Source organism: Erinaceus europaeus, chromosome 9 (genome assembly GCF_950295315.1).
Source record: "Erinaceus europaeus chromosome 9, mEriEur2.1, whole genome shotgun sequence".
In the NCBI taxonomy this organism is placed as follows: domain Eukaryota; kingdom Metazoa; phylum Chordata; class Mammalia; order Eulipotyphla; family Erinaceidae; genus Erinaceus; species Erinaceus europaeus.
Genome location: NC_080170.1, coordinates 101,130,958 through 101,153,858, shown reverse-complemented (window position 1 = coordinate 101,153,858; position 22,901 = coordinate 101,130,958). Strand labels below are relative to the sequence as shown.

The 22,901-nt window shown below is 42.4% G+C and overlaps 1 protein-coding gene across 2 annotated transcripts; it reads left to right on the top strand.

Moving 5' to 3' along the window:
• Positions 1–1,564: 1,564 nt before the first annotated feature.
• Positions 1,565–21,952, top strand: PCNP (PEST proteolytic signal containing nuclear protein). 2 transcript variants are annotated; one of them, XM_016192341.2, is made up of 6 exons: positions 1,607–1,720; positions 8,585–8,761; positions 8,837–8,999; positions 12,359–12,433; positions 15,582–15,637; positions 20,127–21,952. In XM_016192341.2, exons 2-6 carry the CDS (start codon positions 8,706–8,708, stop codon positions 20,251–20,253), a joined length of 477 nt encoding a protein of 158 aa, XP_016047827.1. In that variant the 5' UTR covers positions 1,607–1,720; positions 8,585–8,705; the 3' UTR covers positions 20,254–21,952. The 2 variants fall into 2 exon arrangements, with proteins under 2 accessions (XP_007532681.1, XP_016047827.1); XM_007532619.3 differs by lacking the exon at positions 8,585–8,761 and having other exon boundaries at positions 1,565–1,720; positions 8,785–8,999.
• Positions 21,953–22,901: the final 949 nt, after the last annotated feature.

The window sequence follows — 22,901 nt, the reverse complement described above, 5'->3', positions numbered from 1 at the left end:
GGACAACAAAAGGGAATAAATAAAAATAAAAAATGTGAAAAAAAAGAATTGTTTGATTCTAACTACTCTGCAGTCAAAAAAGATATTATGTCCTCTAGAACAAAATGTATGCAACTGGAGGTGATTTTGCTTAGTGAAGTCAGTAAAGACATGAGAGGCTACTGGATGGTTTTACTTGTATATGTAATCTAGACAACTGATAAACATAAACTTGAAAAAAATAAAGAAGTAGGAGCAGCAAAGCAAGCATATTGTCTCTAAGAACTTGTGAGAACTATAGCGGTTATCTTTGGGAGGAGGGTGGGAACATGGAGCTTTGGTGGTGGGCGTGGTGAGGAACTACTCTGTCACGTTCCAGTCTTCTAAGCCAGTATTAAAAGGATTCGAGTTCAAGTCCCCAGTCCCCACCTGCACGAGGAAACGTTCACGAGTGCTGAAGAAGTGCTGCAGTGTCTCCCTTCCTCTCTCCCTCCCACTACCCTCCATTTCTGGCTTCTTCTATCCAATAAATAAAGATTTTAAATGTTTTGTTCTTTCCCCCTCTCTGTCTTCCCCCTCCTCTCTCCATTTCTCTCTGTCCTATCCAACAACGACGACATCAATAACTACAACAATAAACAAGGGCAACACAAAGGAATAAATAAATTTTAAAAATTTGAAAAACAAACTGTGTCCTCGGACAAAATACTATCAGGACTTAACTCTTATAGCTCAATGAAAGACGATATCATTCAGCATTAGATTATTGTGGGGCTGAGATCCTCCTGTGGGAAAAGGAATAAGGCCCTTTATGTGGTCGGGGAGGTGGTGTTAACAGATAAAGCACTGGACTGTCAAGCATGAGGTCTTGAATTCAATCCCTGGCAGCATATGTACCAGAGTGATGTCTGGTTCTTTCTCTTTCTCCTCCTACCTTTCTCATTAATAAGGAAATAAAATATTAAAAGAAAAAATAGGGGAGTCGGGCTGTAGTACAGCGGGCTAAGCGCAGGTGGCGCAAAGCACAAAGACCGGCATAAGGACCCCGGTTCGAACCCCGGCTCCCCACCTGCAGGGGAGTCGCTTCACAGGTGGTGAAGCAGGTCTGCAGGTGTCTGTCTTTCTCTCCTCCTCTCTGTCTTCCCCTCCCTCTCTCCATTTCTCTCTGTCCTATCCAACAACGACAACAACAATAACTACAACAATAAAACAAGGGCAACAAAAGGGGAAAAAAATAAATATTAAAAAAATTAAAAAAAAAAAAGAAAAAATAGAGGAATAAGGCCCTTTGAGTAGGCGGCACTCGTGTGACCCAGCAGGACAAGAAATAAACGACTGTCCCAGCCTCCGCTGCAACCACCCCCTCTTCTGCAAAACGTTTGCAAAATTCCATCATGGTTTCCAAAGAGACACTCCGGCCACCCACCGAATTCTCTGCAGCTGCGTCCCCGAGGGAGGTCGCTTAGCCATCTTTACCACCACCCGCTCTTCCCCGCCCTTCCTGCAGAGGTCGCTCGTCCACCAAGTTACAGGTACTTCCGTTTCCGACTAGACCTCTTCGCTTTCCAGGTCCGCTCTAGGCTGCCGCCTCGCGCCGGCTGGCTCTAAAACTCATTGGTTGCTGGGCTGGGCTGTGACGTCCTTGGCGTGGCTGCAGGGGAGGCCACGGCGGGGAAAATGGCGGACGGGAAGGCGGGAGAGGAGAAGCCGGAGAAGCCACAGCGAGCTGGAGCCGCCGGAGGTGAACAGAACCCCAGCGTCGCGGGCTGTGTGGGATGTTTTGGGTGGGAGGGGCCCTTCTTTGAGCTCCCTTGGGCGGAGGGGGCGAGGAGCACGGGACGGAGAGAGAATGGACGAACTTGGCTCTCACCCGACCAGGTGCTGGGCCCAGACGATCCCTGGGCACGCCCGGGGCGGCCCGCTAAGATCCTCTGGGATCCGGGCCCACGTCGCTGCCTTGCCGGGATAGGTGGGTGGGTGGGGGGAAGTCGACCACTGTTCGTCACCTCCTGGCCCCAGTGGAGGCCCTGCATTCGAGAAGGGACTCGGGCACCAGAAAGGGGGCCCGTACTCAGGGCGGGACCGGGGGCGGCAGTGGCCGGGCAGCCGCGGCCACACGGAGGGAGACGCACTTGACACAAAACATCCGCGCCACACACACCGCGCGGCTCACCCAGCGGCTTCCGGGCCGAGTTTCCGGCGAGCCTCTCAGTCACACCTGGGGGTCGCTACTTTTGCTCCTTCCTTTTCGTTGAGGAAATACATGACCCCGGCATTTTCTCTCTCTCTCCCTTTTTTTTTTTTTTTTTTTTTTGTTGTTTTCTAAATTATGTTTATTGGATAGAGACAGAAACTGAGAGAGAAGGGCGTGAGACAGAGAGGCACCTGCAGCCCTGCTGAAGTATTCCTGAAGCTTTCCCCCTGCAGGTGGGGGCCGGGGGCTCGAACCCGGATCTTACAGCATTGTAACATGTGCACTCAACCAGGCGCGCCACCACCTGGCTTCAGCCTTTCCTTTCTTTTTAAGCCGATCGCTAAATTTGAGTGGGATGGATCGAGGCAGTGGAAGGAAGGTTATAAAGCATCGGGGTCTAGGGTTAGGGTATGGTTCCTTCTCCCTTTAAGTATGTGACATTTCTGAGTCCGACTGTTGGCCAGCTAAATGCTTTCCAGATATCTGGCAGGCTATATTGTGAGTCTTTTCTGTGTTTTGCTACCGTGCAATTCAAGTTACTACTATTATTTTCTCATCTATTTCATACATTTGGATCTTGTTCATTGTGTGAGGGGAATGGTGTTATTTCTTAAGCTCTTCCCCCCCACAACCTCCCACACCGATTGTGAGCTTATCATAATCCTCCACCTCCATTACTACTACTTCATCTTTTTTTAACATTTTGTTTTATTTTTATTTTTTATTTTTTTTTTGCTCATTATAGGATAGAGACAGAAATTGAGATGGAAGGGGGAGATAAAGAGGGAAAGAGATAGACTTGACTTGAACCTAGGTATTTGCGCTCTGTAGTGTGTGCACTATTTAAGTTAGGGAGAGGTGGGCTAATAAGACCACAGTACCAAAGCTTGATTTCTTATTTTTTAATTTTATTTCATTTATTTTTTATTTTTATTTTTTTTCCTCCAAGAGGATTTTTTTTTTTTCCTCCACGGTTATTGCAGGGCTTGGTGCCTGCACCATGAATCCACGCTCCTGGAGGCCATTTTTCCACCTTTTTGTTGCCGTCTCATTGTGGTTATTATTGCCATTGTTGAGTTGCTTTGTTGTTGGATAGGACAGAGAGAAATGGAGAGAGGAGGGGAAGACAGAGAGAGAGAGGGGGAGAGAAAGATAGACACCTGCAGACCTGCTTCACCGCTCGTGAAGCGACTCCCCTGCAGGTGGGGAGCCGGGGGCTTGAACCGGGATCCTTACGCCGGTCCCTGCGCTTTGCGCCACGTGCGCTTAACCCACTGCGCCACCGCCCGATCCCCTATTTCATTTATTTTTAAATTTTTAAATTTAATTTTAATTTTTAATTTTTTTATTATCTTTATTGGATAGAGACAGAAATCGAGAGGCAAGGGAGGGGTAGAGAGGGTGAGAGACAGCGACACCTGCAGCACTGCTTCACCACTTCTGAAGCTTTCCCCCTTCAGGGGGGGGTATTTTATTTCATTGTTTAAGCACTTTTTAAAATTTTAGTTGTTACTGGATAGAGAGAGAAATTGAGGGGGGGAGATAGAGAAAAAGACACCTGCAGACCTGCTTGTGAAGCAACTACCCTGCAGGTGAGGGGGTGAGGCTCAAACCGGGATCCTTATGCCTGGTCCTTGCGCTTTGTACCACCTGCACTTAACCCGCTGCGCTACAGCCCGACTCCCCTCCAAACTTTTTAATGACCTTTAGAATAATTCATGACAAAGTTTATGCTTCATTTTCCTTTTTTTTCCCTGATATTTTTTTATAGAGGTAGAGAGAAAGGAGAAATAGAAATGGTGAGAGATTGGGGGTCGGGCGGTGGCGCAGTGGGTTAAGCGCATGTGGCGCAAAGCGCAGGGACCGGCATAAGGATCCCGGTTCGAGCCCCCGGCTCCCCACCTGCAGGGGAGTCGCTTCACAGGCGGTGAAGCAGGTCTGCAGGTGTCTATCTTTCTCTCCCCTTCTCTGTCTTCCCCTCCTCTCTCCATTTCTCTCTGTCCTATCCAACAACGAATTGCGTCAACAAGGGCAATAATAATAGCCACAACGAAGCTACAACAAGGGCAACAAAAGGGGGAAAAAATGGCCTCCAGGAGCGGTGGATTCATGGTGCAGGCACCGAGCCCAGCAATAACCCTGGAGGAGGGAAAAAAAAAAAAAGAAATGGTGAGAGACATCTACAGCATTCTTTCACCACTCATGAAACTTCTCTCTGTAGGTGGGGCCTGGGGCTTGAATTCACATTATAACACCTGCTTTCAGCTGGGTGAGCCAGCCCCCTCATTTTATTTTTTATACTTATATTTGATAGTGCAGAGAGGAAGAAGGGAGATAGAAAGGGGAAGAAAGAGATGCAGCACTGCTTCACCGCTCATGAAGCCCCTCCTGCAGGTAGTGACCAGGGGCTTGAACCTGGGTCCTTATGAATTGTAACCTCTATACTCAACCAGGTGCACCACTGCTGGGCTTCTAGTCTCCAGACTTTTAATCCATCACTTCTCAGTCTAATTAGGTTTAATTTGTTTCCATTTCTTCTGTTACAGCCTTTTGTTCAGTTAATTAATTAAATTTGAAATAGATACAGAAAAGACAGAGTGAAAGAGACCATAATACCAAAGCTTACTTTTTATTTATTTGTTTGTTTATTTATTTTGCCTCCAGGGTTATTGCTGGGGTTTAGTGCCTCCACTGCTCCTGGAAGCTATTTTTCCCTTTTGGTGCCGTTGTTTATCGTTGTTATTGTTGTCATTGCTGTGGTTGTTGGATAAGACAGAAATCGAGAGAGGAGGAGAGAAAGACACCTGCAGACCTGCTTTATCACTTATGAGGCAACTCCCCTGCAGATGGGGAGCCAGGGGCTCGAACCCAGACCCTTACCACCTGTCCTTGTGCTTCGAGTCCTGTGTGCTTAACCCACTGTGCTATTGCCCGACCCCATTTTTTATTTATTTTATAATGAAAACTGTAGGAGAAAGAGAAATAGATATCACTCTGGTACTGTGCTGCCAGGGATCGAACTCAGGACCTCAAGATTGAGAGTCCAATACTTTATCCACTGTGCCACCTCCCTGGATCACCACCAAAGCTTTCTTCCAGTGTGGGAGGGGCTGTGCTCAAACCTAGGTTGTACACTTGGCAAAGCAGCGTACTATCCGAAAAAAGAGCTATTTCACCAGCCCTTGTCCAGTTTTTTTTTTTTTTTTTCCCTCGCCTCCAGGTTTATGGCTGGGGCTCGGTGCCTGCATTGCAAATCCATTGCTCCTGAAGGCCATCTTCTATTTTTGTTGTTGTTACTAGATAAGACAGAGAAAAATTGAGAGAGGAGGGGAAGACAGAGGGAGAAAGACACCTGCAGACCTGCTTCACTTGTGAAGCAGCCCACCTGTAGGTGGGGCCCTGGGGCTTGATTGAGGTCTTTGCCCGGTTGCACGGCCCTTACACTTCATTACACTTCATACCATGTGCTCGTTAGTCCAGTGCCCCACTGCCCAGCCCCCCTCCCCCGTCCAGTTTTCTTAAACTAATGTCAGGATTGTACCTTAGAGCATCTTTTTCTCCATAGTTATTTTTCACCTAGTTACCAGAATACATTCTTTTGGATGTCAGAGAGTAAAAATTTTAATAACTAGCCAACCTTCTGTCTTAACTACATTTTATTTTTTCCAAATAATTTTATTGGTGGAAATAGTGGTTTACGGTGCAGTTGTTAGCATGGGTAGAATTTATTTTTTTTTATTTTTTATATTTGTTTATTTTCCCTTTTGTCTTTGTTTTTTATTGTCGTTGTTGGATAGGACAGAGGGAAATGGAGAGCTGAGGGGAAGACAGAGAGGGGGAGAGAAAGAGAGACACCTGCAGACCTGCTTCACTGCCTGTGAAGCGACTCCCCTGCAGGTGGGGAGCCGGGGACTCGAACCGGGATCCTTCCATTGGTTCTTGCGCTTTGCGACAAATGCGCTTAAGCTGCCGCGCTACCGCCGGACTCCCTGGGTACAATTTCTTATCTCCCGAGATGGCTGTCTATGCCACTCCCACCATCAGTTTGAGTCTTTTCCTGCCATTGTGCTTTGGGCCTCCATTACTGACTTTATCTCCTTCTGTCTGTCCAGCTTCCAAATTCTATTGCTTTGGTGCAATACACCATACCCACTACAAGTTTTTTCTTCTGTTTCTCCTTTCCTGGTTTTTCGAATTCCATCTATAAGGTCATCCATATATGTCCTTCTGGCTTATCTCAGTTGACATGATTCCTTCAACTTCCATCCAAGATGAGACAGTGGAGGTGACTTCATCATTTTAAGTAGTTAAGTAGTATTCCATTATATGTGTGTGTATATATATGCCACATTTTCTTGATCACTCATCCCAAGTTTGGGCTATTATAAATTGTGTTGCTAGGGACTAGACAGTGGCTTTTGTAGTTGAGAGCACATGTTACAATGCACAAGGACCAGGGTTTAAGCCCCTAGTCCTCACCTGCAGGGGGCAAGTTTCACCTGGCTGAAGTCAGTTCTCCCCCTCCCCACTATCACATCTGCCTTTCTCCTTTTCCCTCTCTCTTCCTCTCCCCTCCCTCCCCTATTTCTCGCTTCTTTCTCAATCTCTCACTATATCTAACCAGTAAATAATAAGTTGAGCTGCTATGAATGTAGCTGTACTAGCTGTACATCCAAATCTTTTTTTTCAATATTTATTTTATTTATTCTCTTTTGTTGCCCTTGTTGTTTTATTGTTGTAGTTATTATTGTTGTTGTCGTTGTTGGATAGGACAGAGAGAAACGGAGAGAGGAGGAGAGAAAGACAGACACCTGCAGACCTGCTTCACCGCCTGTGAAGCGACTCCCCTGCAGGTGGGGAGCCGGGGTTCGAACCGGGATCCTTATGCCGATCCTTGCGCTTTGCGCCACCTGTGCTTAACCCGCTGCGCTACAGCCCGACTCCCTCAAATCTTTTTTTTTTAAGTATTTATTTATTTATGAGAAAGGCAGACAGAAAGAACCAGATATTACTCTGGTACATGTGCTGCCAGGGATGGAACTCAGGACCTCATGGTTGAGAATCCAATGCTTTATCCACAGTGCCACCTCCCGGACCACACATCCAAATCTTTTAAATCACCTCCTACAACCTAAGAGATTCAACATATGCAAACTGACTTCATCACTGACTTAATATAAACACTCAAGCACAATTAATGGAAAACATCTTGCATTCCAAACCTAAATATACTTTCCATGGTTTGAAATTAAGATTAGCTCATCTTTTGTGAGAAAAAAAGTGTTAACCTGAGTCTCATTGATAATTCTTAAAAAGAATTTTTTTTTAAGTAGTGATTTAACAGTGGGTTATAAAATTAAGACATTCCAGGCTATAGTTTCACACTCACATATGCTATATGTAAGTTCATGCACTACCTCTAAAGTCCTGTATTATTGTTAATAATTCTTAAGAGTAACTTAAGACAGGTGATAGCCATGCTTTCAAAGTAGAATTAAATTACCCAAAGAGGGAAGGGTGACCTTGTAGTCTTCTTCCAAGCTCTTTTACTTTTTTTTTCCCCCAGAACACTATTCTGACTTAAAATGGTGCCAGAGATAGAGCTGGGGACCTTTGGTGCTCCAGGCAATTTTCTTTTTTTTTTTTAAATTTATTGGATAGAGACAGAAATTGAGAGGGAAGGGGGAGGGAGGCAGTGAGAGAGAGCGACTGACTTGCAGCCCTGCTTCACCACTCAAAGCTTTCCCCCTCTAGGTGGGGACCAGGGGCTGGAACCTGGGTCCTTGTGCATTGTAACATGTGCAGTCAATCAGGTGCACCACCACCCGGCCCCACTTTTCAATTTTTAAAAAATATTTATTTATTCCCTTTTGTGCCCTTGTTTTATTGTTGTAGTTATTATTGTTGTTATTGATGTCGTTGTTGGATAAGAGAGAGAGAAATGGAGAGAGGAGAAGGGGGGGAGGAAAAGATAGACACCTGCAGACCTGCTTCACTGCTTGTGAAGCGATACACCTGTGGGGAGCCGGGAGCTCGAACCGGGATCCTTACACCAGTTCTTGCGCTTTGCGCCACATGTGCTTAACCCACTTTTCAATTTTTAAGATGATGTGAGATAATACTTAAGGAACACACTACTCCCGGTTATTATTACTTCAGCTTGATGATCTGTTCAGAACTAAGTACTTTACCTATTAGTATATTAAAGAATATTAATTGTTAAATGTATTATCCTATGATGTGACTAATTGTTCACAAACTAATTTGTGTAAGAGAAATTATAGAGCATAATCATTTGAAAGTAATGTCCTTCCTTAGATTATTGTACAAGCCAATAGGGTTTAGTTGAAGAGGCTTTAATTTTTATGGACTTTATGTTTACAATTTTAAATGCTCTGTATTTTATGCTAGTTAATTCACGGGCGCCTCTTCTACTGCCACGCAATCTCAGTTCCTGCTGTATACTCTAACAGGCAGTGGAAGAGACTGTTGGGTCAGTAGGTGACAACTGCAGAGGTATCTTCTTATAACGATGCTTTTTGAGGTTGCTACTCCCATCAATCTGCTCAGTAAAAATAGCTCATCTTGGTAAGTTGTTTCGACTTCACCAGGACCTGAAGAAGAAGCAGAAAAACCTGTGAAAACTAAGACTGTTTCTTCCAGTAATGGAGGGGAAAGTTCCAGTCGCAGCGCTGAGAAGCGATCTGCTGAAGAAGAAGCTGCAGACCTCCCCACAAAGCCTACAAAGATCTCCAAGTTTGGATTTGCCATAGGTAGTCAGACGACAAAGAAAGCCTCAGCCATATCCATCAAACTTGGATCAAGTGTAAGTTGTTATTTTATATGTGGTATTTACAAAGGGGCCTCATTAGTTTGTTTGGGATACCTGCTTTTACTAAAGTGACAGTTAAAGCATAAAAGTCCACATTGGTGTTTGAATTTACATGTAAGTGTATAAGAAACTATTAGCTTCATCTTCAAGAACTGAATTATATCTCAGTTTTAGCTGCTTTTAGTAAGGTATAATTTGATAACAATGGGGGGGTCAGGTGGTGCTCACATTACAGTGCCCAAGAGCCCAGGTTCAAGCCCCTGGGCCCCCATAACAAATATTTTGTAAAAATAATTAATTACAGCAGTTTGTGGTGGTCCAGGAGGGTGGTGCAGTGGATAAAGCACTGGATTCTCAAACATGAGGTCCTGAGTTCAATCCCCGGCAGCACATATACCAGAGCGATGTCTGGTTCGTTCTTTCTCTCTCTTCTATCTCCATGAATAAATAAAATCTTAAAAAAAAAAGTTTATTGGTCATTTTACTTTGGTTCTACAAATGGACATTGAAAACTACAAACTCTATAACTAGACATTTTTAATCTATTTGTTATTGGATAGAGACTAATTGGGGGGGGAGAGAAAGATACCTGCAGACTTGCTTCACCACTTGTGAAGCAACTCTCCTGCATGTGGGGAGCCAGGGGCTCGAACCGGGATCTTTTTTTTTGGATTATGGTAGTGTGGGGAATGAACCTGGGGCCTAGGAGAGCCTTGGGCACGAAAGTCTTTTGCATTACCAAAATGCTGTCTCCCCTGCCCTCTTGCACACTTCTCATATAGATACTTCCTTTGATTGTTTTTTGGTTTTGTTTGTTTTTACCAGAGCACTGCTTTTGGTTTATGATGGTGCAGGGGATTGCATCTGGGAGCTTGGAGCCTCAGTCATGAGATTCTCTTTGCATAACCATTATGCTATCTATGCCCAAGGCACTCCCTTTGAAATAAATTTGTGTCCTCTAAATCAGATACACAGTCTTTCTATTGTTATGATTTAGTAAATGCTAATAATTTTAGAAGGCAGAGCTATGTTTGAAAAATAACTTCAGAAAACATAGTGTTTGGAAAACAAAATTTGGCTTTCAAAATTTTGAACATAGTTTTATAAAAAAAGGTTGAGGACAGGGGAGATACACAGTGGTTATGCAAAGAGACTCATGCCTGAGCCACCGTAGCCAGAGCTGAGCAGAGCTCTTTTTTTTTTTATTTTTTATTTATAAAAGTTTTTATTTATTTATTTATTTATGAGAAACATAGAAGAAGAGAGAGAGAGCCAGACATCGTTCTGGTACATGTGCTGCCGGGGACTGAACTGAGGACCTCCTGCTTGGAAGTCCAATGCTTTGTTCACTGTACCACCTTCCGGACCACAGAGCTCTGTTTTTTTTTTTTTTTTTTAATTAATTGAAACTTGCTCTTGATTACATTGATGCTGCTCAAGAAAGGCTTATTTATGCCATATGTTGAAATTCATACTTTTTTGTGGCCCGGGAGGTAGTGCAGTAGATAAAGCATTGGACTCTCAAGAGTGAAAGTCCCAGGGACTGGGTGGTGGTGCACCTGGTTGAGCGCACGTGACAATGTGCAAGGACCCGAGTTCTAGCCCCCAGTCTCCACCTGCAGGAGGAAAGCTTTGCTAGTGGTGAAGCAATGTTGCAGGTGTCTCTCCCTCTCTATCACCCCCTTACCTCTAGATTTCTGATTCTCTATCCAATAAATAAAATAATTAAAAAAAAATTTTTTTTTAAAGTGAAAGTCCTGAGTTCAGTCCCCAATACCACATGTACCAGAATGATAGCTGGTTCTTTCTCTCCTCCTATCTTCTTCATGAATCAATAACATCTGAAAAAAAAAAGAAATTTACATTTTTTTAAACCATTAAAAATAAGTATGTTTATAAATGTGTTAGTGTGATAACAGAAGGATTGGCAATCTTGTTTCACCTGGTCAGAGAGGATTTTATGGAGGAGATGTTTCAATTGCAGGCTGGAAGCAAGGGCATGTTAAAAGGAGAGCTATTGGGGGCCGGGTGGTGGCGTACCTGGTTGAGCGTACATGTTACAGTGCCCAAGGAGACCTGAGTTAGAGCCCCCAGTTCCCACCTGCAGGGGGAAAGCTGCGAGTGGTGAAGCAGGGCTGCAGGTATCTCTCTGTCTCTCTCCCTTTCTGTCTCCCTTCCTGATCTCACTTTCTGGCTGTCTCCAATAAATAAGTAAAGATAAAAAAAGGAAAAAGAAAGGAGAGCTATTTGCAAACATAGGTTTGGGGGCAGGTTGGTGGTGGTGCGCCTGGTTGATGGGCACATGTTACAATGTGCAAGGACCCAGGTTCTAACCCCACAGTACCTAGCTCAGGCGGAAAGCTTTGCAGAGTGGTGAAGCAGTGTTGCAGGATCTCTGTTTCCCTTTTTATCTCCCCCTTCCTCTTGATTTCTGGCTGCTCTATCCTATAAATAAAGACTGAAAAATTAGGTACATTTAAGAAATTGTTGGGGGCCGGGTGTTAGGTAGCACACCTGCTTGAGTTTTTACATTACCATGACGGGGACCCTGGTTGAAGCCCTCGCTTTCCACCTGAAGGGGGGATGATTCAGGAGTGGTGAAGGTGGTCTGCAGGTATCTGTCCTCTCTCTCTTTTCCAAATTTTGTTTTTAAACTTTTTAAAAAACTTTATTTATTGGACAGCCAGAAATCGAGAGAGGAGGGAGAGGCAGGCCTGCAGTACTGCTTTACCACTCACAAAGCTTCCCTCCTGTAGGTGGGGGTTGCGGTCTCAAACCTGGAACCTTGTGCATTGTTTTGTGCGCTCAATCACCACAGTGGCGCCCCCCCCCCCATCTATCTCCCCCTTCCTTGGTTTCTGTCTATCATTTCAAAAACAAGGAGGGACTGAGTGGCAGCGCACCTGGTTGAGCGCACATATTATAGTGCTCAAAGATTCCAGTTTAAGCCCCCCGTCCCCACCTGCAGAGGGAAAGCTTCACAAATGGTGAAGCAGGACTGCAAATGTGTGTCTTTCTCTCTCCCTATCTCTCCTCAATTTCTTGCTTTCTTTATCCAATAATAAATATTTTTTAAAAACGAGTCTTGGTATCTTGTGTTCTGAATTTAGTGTTAATGGGAGCAGTATTACTAATGATTTTCTCTTACTTGTATCAGGTATCCTTTAGCTAAAATACACTTAAGTTATAGACCCTAACAAAAATTTATATAGAAAGAAAACAAACAGGCATATAAGTAAACTGTTCATTAGTAAACTATATTTGTAGAAATTTGTTAGTTTTCTATGATTTTTTTTTTATGGAAACATCAACCTTTGAAGATTCTTATGATTTTTTTTTTTTATCATCTTCAGAAACCTAAAGAAACAGTTCCAACTCTTGCTCCAAAAACCCTCTCAGTAGCAGCAGCTTTTAATGAAGATGAAGATGTAAGTCAATACCTATTTTTATTTTATTTCAATCAGTTCTTTGAGGAAGATGTTATTTTGTGTTGTATTAGTTGGGTATTCATGAGTTATTTTTGCAAAGAGGTTCCTAAATAGCTTCTCCCTCTTTGTGACGCCTGTAAAACTCTGGGCTATTCCGTCAGAGGCAAGTTCCATGAGCAGTGAAGCAGTGCTGCATGTGTCTCCCTTTTTCTCTCTATCTTCCCCTTCCTTCTCAACTTCTCTGTCTTTATTTCAAGTAAATAAATAGCTTACAAATTTATTAATTTTATTTGGTTGTAGCATTTTTAAAAATTTTATTGGCTTAAATCAATGAAAAAAGAAAAACTTAGGGACAGAATACTTAGGCATATCAACAAATTCTTATTATGAATAATGATGATGATGATGTGTGTGTGTGTTAGGAAGTCTGTAGGACCAAAAACAAAGAAAGAAAATCTTCAATACTGTTGATTTTAATAATTTCTTATAAATGGTAGCTTCAGTGATGGAATATTTTGCATTGCTTTCAAGTTACAAAAGGCAACCACACTACTTTATTTGTATCCTCAGGTTAGAATAGCCTAAATAGTCGGTTATCCTGCCAGAAGTTCTACCCAGTAAGCAGGTGTTTCAGAGTGAGCAGAAACTTATCTGCTGTTCCCTTCGGCAGTGCTGCTAGTGCTCGTTCCTTCCTGCTTACTGTCCCTTTCTCCTGTGTTTGTTTATATATGACATGGAATAGTAAACATGATTTTGGCTGTGATTTTTACCTCAGGTTCAGGCTTTAGGGTTGCTATTTATTTATTTAGTCACCAGGGCTACACCTCTTTGTCATATATTTTTATTTATTTATTTTTACCAGAGCACTACTCAGCTCTGGTTTATGGTGATGCAGGAGATTGAACCTGGGACTTTGGAGCCTCAGATATGAGAGTCTCTTTTTATAACCACTATGCTATCTACCCCAGCCCCCCCCTTTTTTTTTCAGATAGAGGCAGAGAGGCCTAGCACAACAGTTCACATAGCTAGTGTATTTTGCCATGTTTGTAATCCATGTTTGAGCCCAACCCCCATGGCATTGAAGGAAGCTTTGAGGATGTGATCTCCTTCACTCCCTGCCTCAATCAAAATAAAGCATGATAAATAGTGATAAAAACTTTATATTTAGAGCAGCACAAATACTGTTGGGATAAAGTTATCTGGTAATAAAATATGAATTGGATACTGTACTAGGCAGGGTCTGACAAGCTCCTTTTGTAACTTAAGGCATAGGCCTACAAATAGCAAGTTGTAAATATTAAGTTGCTACATTTGACAGAACTGATAATTTGTAGAGGAATATTAGGCAAGGATAAAGTGAATGATTGGAATTGAGTTAAAGAATTACTGTGATACCACTGTGTTCTCCTTTGGATTTTTACCATTCTATACATTTGAGTGCTTTCTGTATGTTAGGCAGTAATGAAATGACTGAGATAAATGTGTTCTTTTAAGAAACCATTTTAGCAGAGCAGAGACTAACAGATGAATTAATTCAAGATAACCCCATGACCCCATGAACTGGTTTGGTAGTAACATATATTCCTTGTATATATGTGGCCTTGAGTTTGGTCCCCAGCACCATGTATAACTAAGTTGGGCTGTGAAGATAACTCAGCATGTTAGAACTTAGGTTTTACGGGGGTCAGGCGGTAGCGCAGCGGGTTAAGCACACGTGGCGCGAGGCGCAAAGACCGGTGTAAAATTAAGGGAAGGGCCAGGGGTAGACAGCATAACGGTTAAGCAAAACAGACTCAGAGAGTTGGGCTGTCTACCCCTTGCCCTTCCCTTAGTTTTATCAGAGCACTGCTCAACTTTGTTTTATGGTAGTGGTAGGGATTAAACCCAGGATCCCAAGCCTTTGGCATAGTCTCTATGTAAACATTATGCTACCTCCCTGGCCCAGATTTACTATTAAAGAGAGCTGGAAAGAAGAGGACCAGGGCATCAGTCTGGTTTATACTAGTGCTGGGAACAGGACTTCATGAACATGTGCAGATGTTATACTCTACCACTTGCACTGCCTCCTTGACCACTGGAATGAACTTTTGCTAGTTGAGACATTGTTGAATGGGAGCAGAACAGTAAGTAGAGTCTTTGCTTTGGCATCAGACTGTTACTTACTAGCTTTGTGAGCTTAGATAAGTTAACCTTGCTCAGGGGCCAGGTAGTGCACATCCAGTGGAACTCAGATTACCATGCCCAAAGACCAGGAGGAGGGACACTTCACAAGCGGTCAAGTAAGTGTCTCTTTCCCTCTCAGTTTCTGTCCTATACAATAAAATAGGAAGGAAGGAAGGAAGGAAGGAAAAGAAAGAAAGAAAGAAAGGAAGAGGGGTCGGGCGGTAGCGCAGCGGATTAAGCGCATATGGTGTGAAGCACAAGGACGGGTGCAAGGATCCCAGTTTGAGCCCCTGGCTTCCCACCTGCAATGGGGTCGCTTCACCAACAGTGAAGCAGGTCTGTAGGTGTCTGTTTTTCTCTTTCCTTCTGTCTTCCCCTCCTCTATCCATTTCTCTCTGTCCTTTCCAACAACAATGACATCAGTAACAACAACAATAGTAATAACTACAACAGTAAAACAACATGGGCAACAAAAGGGAGAAAAAGGCCTCCAGAAGCAGTGGATTTGTGGTGCAGAGGCACCAAGCCCCAGCAATAACCCTAGGGGTAAAAAGAAAGAAAAAATGATAAGCATTTTCACTTCAATAACAATTTTTTAAACTTTTAAAATATTTATTTATTCCCTTTTGTTGCCCTTGTTTTATTGTTGTAGTTATTACTGTTGTTGTTATTGATGTCTTCGTTGTTGGATAGGACAGAGAGAAATGGAGAGAGGAGGGGAAGACAGAGAGGAGGAAACAAAGATAGACACCTGCAGACCTGCTTCACTGCCTGTGAAGCGACTCCCCTGCAGGTGGAGAGCCGGGGCTCAAACGGATTGTTAGGCCGGTCCTTGCGCTTTGCGCCACGTGCGCTTAACCTGCTGTGCTACCACCCGACTCCCTCACCTCTAACAATTTTTACAAGATTTACAGTATTGGAAATGTTAATAAACTTGAGATATTTAGCATTGTTTGTAATCATGCAGTTATTTGTTTTTCTTCAGAGTGAGCCAGAGGAAATGCCTCCAGAAGCAAAGATGAGGATGAAGAATATTGGAAGGTATTAAATATTTTTTTGTAATTATAGTAGAAAATGGAGGGTGTGTGACTTGTGAAATAACTCACCTGCTAGTGCTTTGGGTTTGTATGTCTGAGACTCCGTTTGGTTCCTAGTCCTGCAGTTACTACAGTAGTGCTCTGTCACCTCTCTCTTTCCCCTCCCCTCTCTGCGATCTCATGAGAACTTTGTGTCATATGTATAAACAATCTTTTAAAATGGTGGAGGAGAGATAGCATAATCGTTATGCAAAGGTGCTCTGTTTGGGGCTCCAAAGTTCCCAGTTCAATCCCCCAACATGAACTGGAACTGATAATAATAAAAGACAAAACAAAAACACCCAGGAGTGAGTAGGGCTCTGAAATTAGAGGCATGGGACCCTGAGTTTGATCCCTAGAATCCCATGTGCCAAAAAGATGTTTTGGTCTTCTTTCCCTCTCTTTCCCTATCTAGTGTTAATAATTAAAAAGGACCTTAAAAGAGAGGAGAGAAAGAGGCATGTATGTTATGAAGATTATCATGTAGGAAAGGATGGCAGAATAGCCCACTTGGATAATGTGCTGCTTTGCCATGTGCATGACCCAGGTTTCAGCCTGGGCTCTACCATGCCATGGTCGTTTTCACTTGATTTGCCTTGCTGCCTCTGTCTTCAGAAGAGAAACATGGGGTCCACAGAGACAGCATGATAGTTATGCCAGAGACTATGAAGTCTCAGGTTCAATCCTCAGTATCAATATTAAGTATAAGCCAGAGCTGAATAGTGCTGGGGGGGGGGATCTATATATAGTGACCCAGAGGGTGATACAATGGCTAAGTGTTGAACTGTCTTGTATAATGTCCTAACTTCCAACCCCTAGCATTGATGTGCCAGAGAGATGCTCTGGTCTCTTCTCTAATAAGTAAATAAAGGTTACAATCTGTCAGGTGGCACAGTGGAGAAGGCATTGAACTCTCAAGTATGAGGTCCTGAGTTTGTACCAGAGTGATGTCTGTTTCTTGCTCCATGTCTCAATAAATATAAAAATAATAAATGCATTAAAAATAAATATGTAGGGGGTCAGGCGGTAGCACAGAGGGTTAAGCGCACATAGTGCAAAGTGCAAGGACCAGTATAAGGATCCCGATTCGATCCCCTGGCTCCCCAGCTGCAGGGGAGTCGCTTCACAAGTGGTGAAGCAGGTCTGCAGGTGTCTATCCTTCTCCCCCCTCTGTCTTCCCCTCCTCTCTTGATTTTTCTCTGTCCTACCCAACAACAATGAAATCAGTAACAATAATAATAATAACCACAAACAAGGACAACAAAAGGGAAAATAAATAATAGGATACTTTTAAAAATAAATATATGTAGAAAATGAAAGGGCAGAGTGGGAGGATAGCATAATGGGTATGCAAAGAGACTCTCATGCCTGAGGCTCTCAAGTCCCAGGTTCAATCCCCCCACACCGCCATAAGCCAGAGCTGAGCAGTGCTCTGGTTTAAAAAAGAAAAAAAAAATGAAAGGGCAAGAATGATTTTATTTATTTATTTATTTTTGCCTCTAGGGTTATTGCTGGGGCTCAGTGCCTGCACCATGAATCCACTGCTCCTGGAGACTTTTTTTTTCCCCTCTTTTGTTGCCCTTGTTGTAACCTTGTGGTTATTATTGTTGTTGATGTCGTTCGGTGTTGGATAGGAGAGAAATGGATAGAGAGAAATGGAGAGAGATGGGGAAGACGGGGAGAGAAAGATGGATACCTGCAGACCTGCTTCACTACCTGTGAAGCGACTCCCCTGCAGGGCTGGGGAGCTGGGGGCTCTAATCGGGATCCTTACACTGGTCCTTGCGCTTTGCGCCATGTGCGCTTAACCTTCTGTGCTACCGCCCGACCCCCTGATTTTTTTAATTTATTCATGAGAAAGAACCAGACATCACTCTGATGCTTGTACTGTCAGGGATTGAACTGGGAACTTCACATTTGAGAGTCCAGTGCTTTATTCACTGCACCACCTCCCAGACCACTGATATATATATACTTTTTTTTTTAACCAGAGCACTGTTCAGCTCTGGCTTATGGTGGTTTGGGGGATTGAACCTGGGACTTTGGAGCCTCAGGCATGAGGGTCTGTTTGCATAACCATTATGCTATCTACCCTCCGCTGAGGTTTTTTTTTTTTTTTTCTCTATTTGGTCAATAAACACAGCCAGAAATTGAAAGGGAAGGGGGTGATAGACAGACACCTGCAGCCCTGCTTCACCACTTGGGAAGCTTTCCCCCTCTAGGTAGAGACCAGGGGCTCAAACCTGGGGCCCTGGACACTATAACATGTGTGCTCAACCAGGTGCACCACCACCTGGCCCCAAGAATAAATTGTACATAATCTTATAGTGCTACACTTTTTTCTTTTTTTTAATGGTAGAGAGACCAAAGTCCTGCTACATGTCCTTGGAGTCCTGTTTCTTTGTTGCTCTATAATTTTATTTATTTATTTATTTATTTTATTTTATTTATTCCCTTTTGTTGCCCTTGTTGTTTTATTGTTGTAGTTATTATTGTTGTCGTTGTTGGATAGGACAGAGAGAAATGGAGAGAGGAGGGGAAGACAGAGAGGAGGAGAGAAAGATAGACACCTGCAGACCTGCTTCACCACCTGTGAAGCGACTCCCCTGCAGGTGGGGAGCCGGGGTTCGAACCGGGATCCTTATGCCCGTCCTTGTGCTTTGCGCCACCTGCGCTTAACCCGCTGTGCTACAGCCCCACTCCCATTGCTCTCTAATTTGATGCCAGGATAAAACCTAGGGCCTCGTACATATAAGACAAGCACATGACTTATTCTTATTAGTGAGTTACAAAATTACAGTGGTACAATTCCACATTGTTCCCACCACCAGTGTTCTATGTCCTTGATCTGTTCATTGGAAATTGCAGTGGTTCCCCCTAGATAACAGATATGGGTAGACTATTATTTCTAGAACTATATATACATTTGCTCATTTTTTCTATGGTCCTGCCTTCTCTTTAAGTCACACCTACACGTATTATTACTACTGAATGGCTTTTTCTCCCCCTTTTCTCACTCTGGCACAAGCCCCTGGTCCCCATTTGCAGGGGAGTCGCTTCACAGGCAGTGAAGCAGGTCCGCAGGTATCTCTCTCTCCTCCTATCTGTCTTCCCCTCCCCTCTCCATTTCTCTGTCCTATCCAACAACGATGACATCAATAACAACAATAATAACCGCAACAATAAAAAAGAAGGGCAACAAAAAGGGAAAAATAAATTTAAAAATATTTTTTATTCAGTAAAGACAGAAATTGAGAAAGAAAATACAGAGGGTGAGAGAGAGACGGGGGTCGGGCGGTAGCGCAGCAGGTTAAGCGCACACGGCGCAAAGCCCAAGGACCAGCATAAGGATCCTGTTTCGAGCCCCTGGCTCCCCACTTGCAAGGGTGTCGCTTCACAAGGGGTAAAGCAGGTCTGCGGGTGTCTCTTTCTCTCCTGTCTTCGCCTCTTGTCTCCATTTCTCTCTGTCCTGTCCAACAACAATGACATCAATAACAGTAACACTAACTACAACAGTGAAAAAGAGAGAGACTCTTACAGCCCTATTTCAATCAATACTCATGAAGTGGGATCCTTACACCGGTCCTTAAGATTTGCACCACATATGCTTAACCTGCTGAGCTACCGCCCGACTCCTAAAAAATAAATATTTTTTAAAAATGTATTTTGTGCAGGAGTCGGGCAGTAGTGCACGTGGCGCAAAGCACAACGACCGGCCTAAGGATCACAGTCGAGCCCCCGGCTCCCCACCTGCAGGGGATTCGCTTCACAGGTGGTGAAGCAGGTCTGCAGGTGTCTTTCTCTCCCCATCTTCCCCTCCTCTCTCCATTTCTTGCTGTCCTATCCAACAAGGACGACATCAATAACAACAACAGTAATAACTACAAGGGCAACAAAAGGGAATAACTAAATAAATATTTTTTAAAAAATGTATTTTGTAGGCCAGGTCTTGGCTTACCCAGTAAAGTCCACTTCACCAGTACAGAGATGCAGTTTCGAGTCCCTGTCGCTTCCTGCAGTGGGATGACTTCATGAGTAGTGTTGCAGGTCTCTCTCTGTGTCTCTTCCTTTCTTTGCCTTTTACTTGATAAGCAAAAAACAAGTGTGCGGGATGGTCTGGAGTCATAGTGTAGGCACCAGGCCTCCAGAGACAATGCTATAGGCATGGGGTCCAGGTGGTGGCACACCTGGTTAAATGCATATATTACCATGCATAAGGACCCCGGTTCAACCCCCCAGCCCCCACCTGCAGAGGGAAAGCTTCACAAGTGGTGAAGAAGTGCTGCTGGTGTTCTGTATATCTCTTTCCTTTTCTGTCTCTCCTCCACAGTTTCTCTGTTCTGTCAAATAAAGTTTTTTTTTTTTAAATAATGCAATAGGCATAAAAATATTTTGAGTAAGTTAAAAACATAGTCACATTTAAGAGGAATATTTTTGGTTTTGTTTTTACACAGGGACACACCAACATCAGCTGGACCAAACTCCTTCAATAAAGGAAAGCATGGATTTTCTGATAACCAGAAGCTATGGGAGAGAAATATAAAATCTCATCTTGGAAATGTCCATGACCAAGACAATTAAATGATGATGTGTTTTGAAATTGGGGATGGGGGTGGGTGTGGAGATAAAAGGAACAGTTTCCTTTTTTAAAGAATGGTATAAGACTATCTTTGGAGCCACTTTTTTTTTTTTTCTTTTAAGATTGAGTGGTACACTAATAAATGAGAGTTTGGAATTAGAGGTAACTTGTGTTTTATATATAGATTTCAAGACATTTGCTAATTTTGTAGTTTCATGTGACTAAGTTCCCAAAGGTTACAGATAGTAGGAAAAAAAAAAATCAGAAATGTTACCTTTTTAAGAATTACATATTTTTTTAGACACAACTATTAGCAAATTGAGAGGGAAGCAACAAGTTAGTATTTGTTCAAACTGCAGCCAATTACTTAACTCCCTTATTAGCTAAACTGTCTGGCTCCCAGGAACAGCCTTATAGAGAAGGGAGTATTGTATTGGGAAGGTAATGTTAATGATTATTGATTGAAAGTAAACTAGATAAAATTAAATAAAGTTTTCGCTTCCCCTCCACCCCCTAATGGGCTCTTCTTTTGTTTCAAGCCATCATAAACTAGGTATTGTATTGCTATCATTGGATATAAATGCTTGGCTCTTTAAAACAAATTTTTAATTTCATGTAAACTGTTGATTATTTGAAATAGTCCATTTCTCTTTAATGGGTCTTGTCTACTTTCATTAGTTTTCACAGAAAAACCCTTTGCTACCAAAGTAAATCAGTATTTTGAATGTGCTTTTATTGGTTTCTTACTAGTCAGACAGACCCTGTCAGTGTTTCCACCAGAATTTGAAGCAAATTATAAGGAAGCTGTTTCTTTTAAAAATGCATTTCACCACCAAAAATATAAATGTATATAAAATTTAAATATTTGGCTGCCTTTGTTTTTTAAAAGGTGTAAGTAAGTACCAAGGAAGGGGGGGGGCAGCATTATATGAAGATGGAAAATAAGGAAATGCAATTCCTATAACTGTCAATATATTTCAGTCACTAAATTGTGAAATGCTATTGATTTGATCTAATAACTATAGGAGTTTACTTAGTACAGTAATATGGTTTAAGTATATACGTATTGACCAATGAATGGCCTCTCAAAAGCACATCTTAGGTACTGAAAAGAAAATGCATCTTCAAACATACTTTATGAAATCTTTAATCACATATTTTGTCAGATCTGTCTATTACAGAGTTTGGACCTTTTTCTTTAAGTATTTTGTATTATATATAAGGTCTTTTTTTTTTTTAAGTGATAAACACCTCTTTAGAAGCATAGCCACAGGTAAAGGAAAATACATTATAATGGTTTTCTTGAAAAACTACAATGTTAACATTTGGGGGCAGCTTCCATTATTGTATTTGGTGGTAATTCACTGAGCTTTTTTAATAGGTAATAACTGTAGAGAAGCAGCCTGTATATATTTCTAACACTTCACTTGCATAAGTCCCAAGTAAAACAATGGAAATGTATATAGAACTATAAGTTCTTACTAACATGATTTAATTTTATCAGGATTCATGAATTTAATTTGCTTTAATGTAGGCAACCTTTCCATTGTTGTCCATTTTACTGTTTATGCTAATATAACATACCTTTCCTTACTATTATTTTCTTGACTCAGATGAACTGTTAGCATAAGGTCAAGATGGGAGAGAGAAATGACTGCGATGAATGCCTTTACTAAATACCAATAAATTTGTCAAACTCAATAGTGTTCTTATTTTCTATACTACTCGTTTCTGTTTTGATGAAGAGGCAAGTGTTATCATTGTTGCTCTTGGTAAGATTGTTGACCAGAGTAATGAGAGACTTGAAATTATTTACTGGAGTCTACATAATTTTGCATATAATTCATAGGCTTATAGTACCTTAGATTGGAAAGGACATAATCCAAACTCTACCAATACCAAAGGAATCTCCATCTTGTGCTGTAAAATATCTTTACTAGAAGATTACAACTGTTTATATTCTATCAGTTCTATATAACATGACTTTTGTTTTTTCCAAAGGGTCTTGATTAAATAAAAAGACTTAACTGCATTTAAAGTTTTCTAGTTTGAATATTCAGACAAGTGTTTCTAAAAAAAAAAAAAAATCAATACTGTGGTCTGGGAGGTGGAGCACTGGATAAAGCACTGGACTCTAAAGCATGTCGTTGGATAGGACAGAAAAATGCAGAGGGGGAGAGAAAGACATCTGCAGGTGGGGAGCCAGGGCTCGAACCGTGATCCTTACTCTGGTCCTTGTGCTTGGTACCACATGCACTTAACCTGCTGTGCTACCTTCCGACTCCCTGTATTGGGAAATTCTACGTGTATTATGCATCAGCTTTCAGACACTATCTTGAATGCATTTGTGATTCTTGTTTTTGTTCATTCCTGAAACGAGTGTTAGTGTGGTAACTTGTCAAATGATTGTTTTTTCATCCTTATACTTTTTAATAATTGAAATTGTTAATTTTTTTTCTTCATTTGATAGGGCAGAAAAATTGAGAGGGTTGGGGGATAGAGAGAGGCACCTTCAGCCCTGCTTCATCACACACAAAGGCCCCCACCCCAACACAAGTGGGGACAAGGGGCTTTAACCTGTGTCTTTGTGCTTGGTAAGTAACGTGCATTCAACCAGTTGTTATCAGCACACATCCTGTGAAGAACTTTT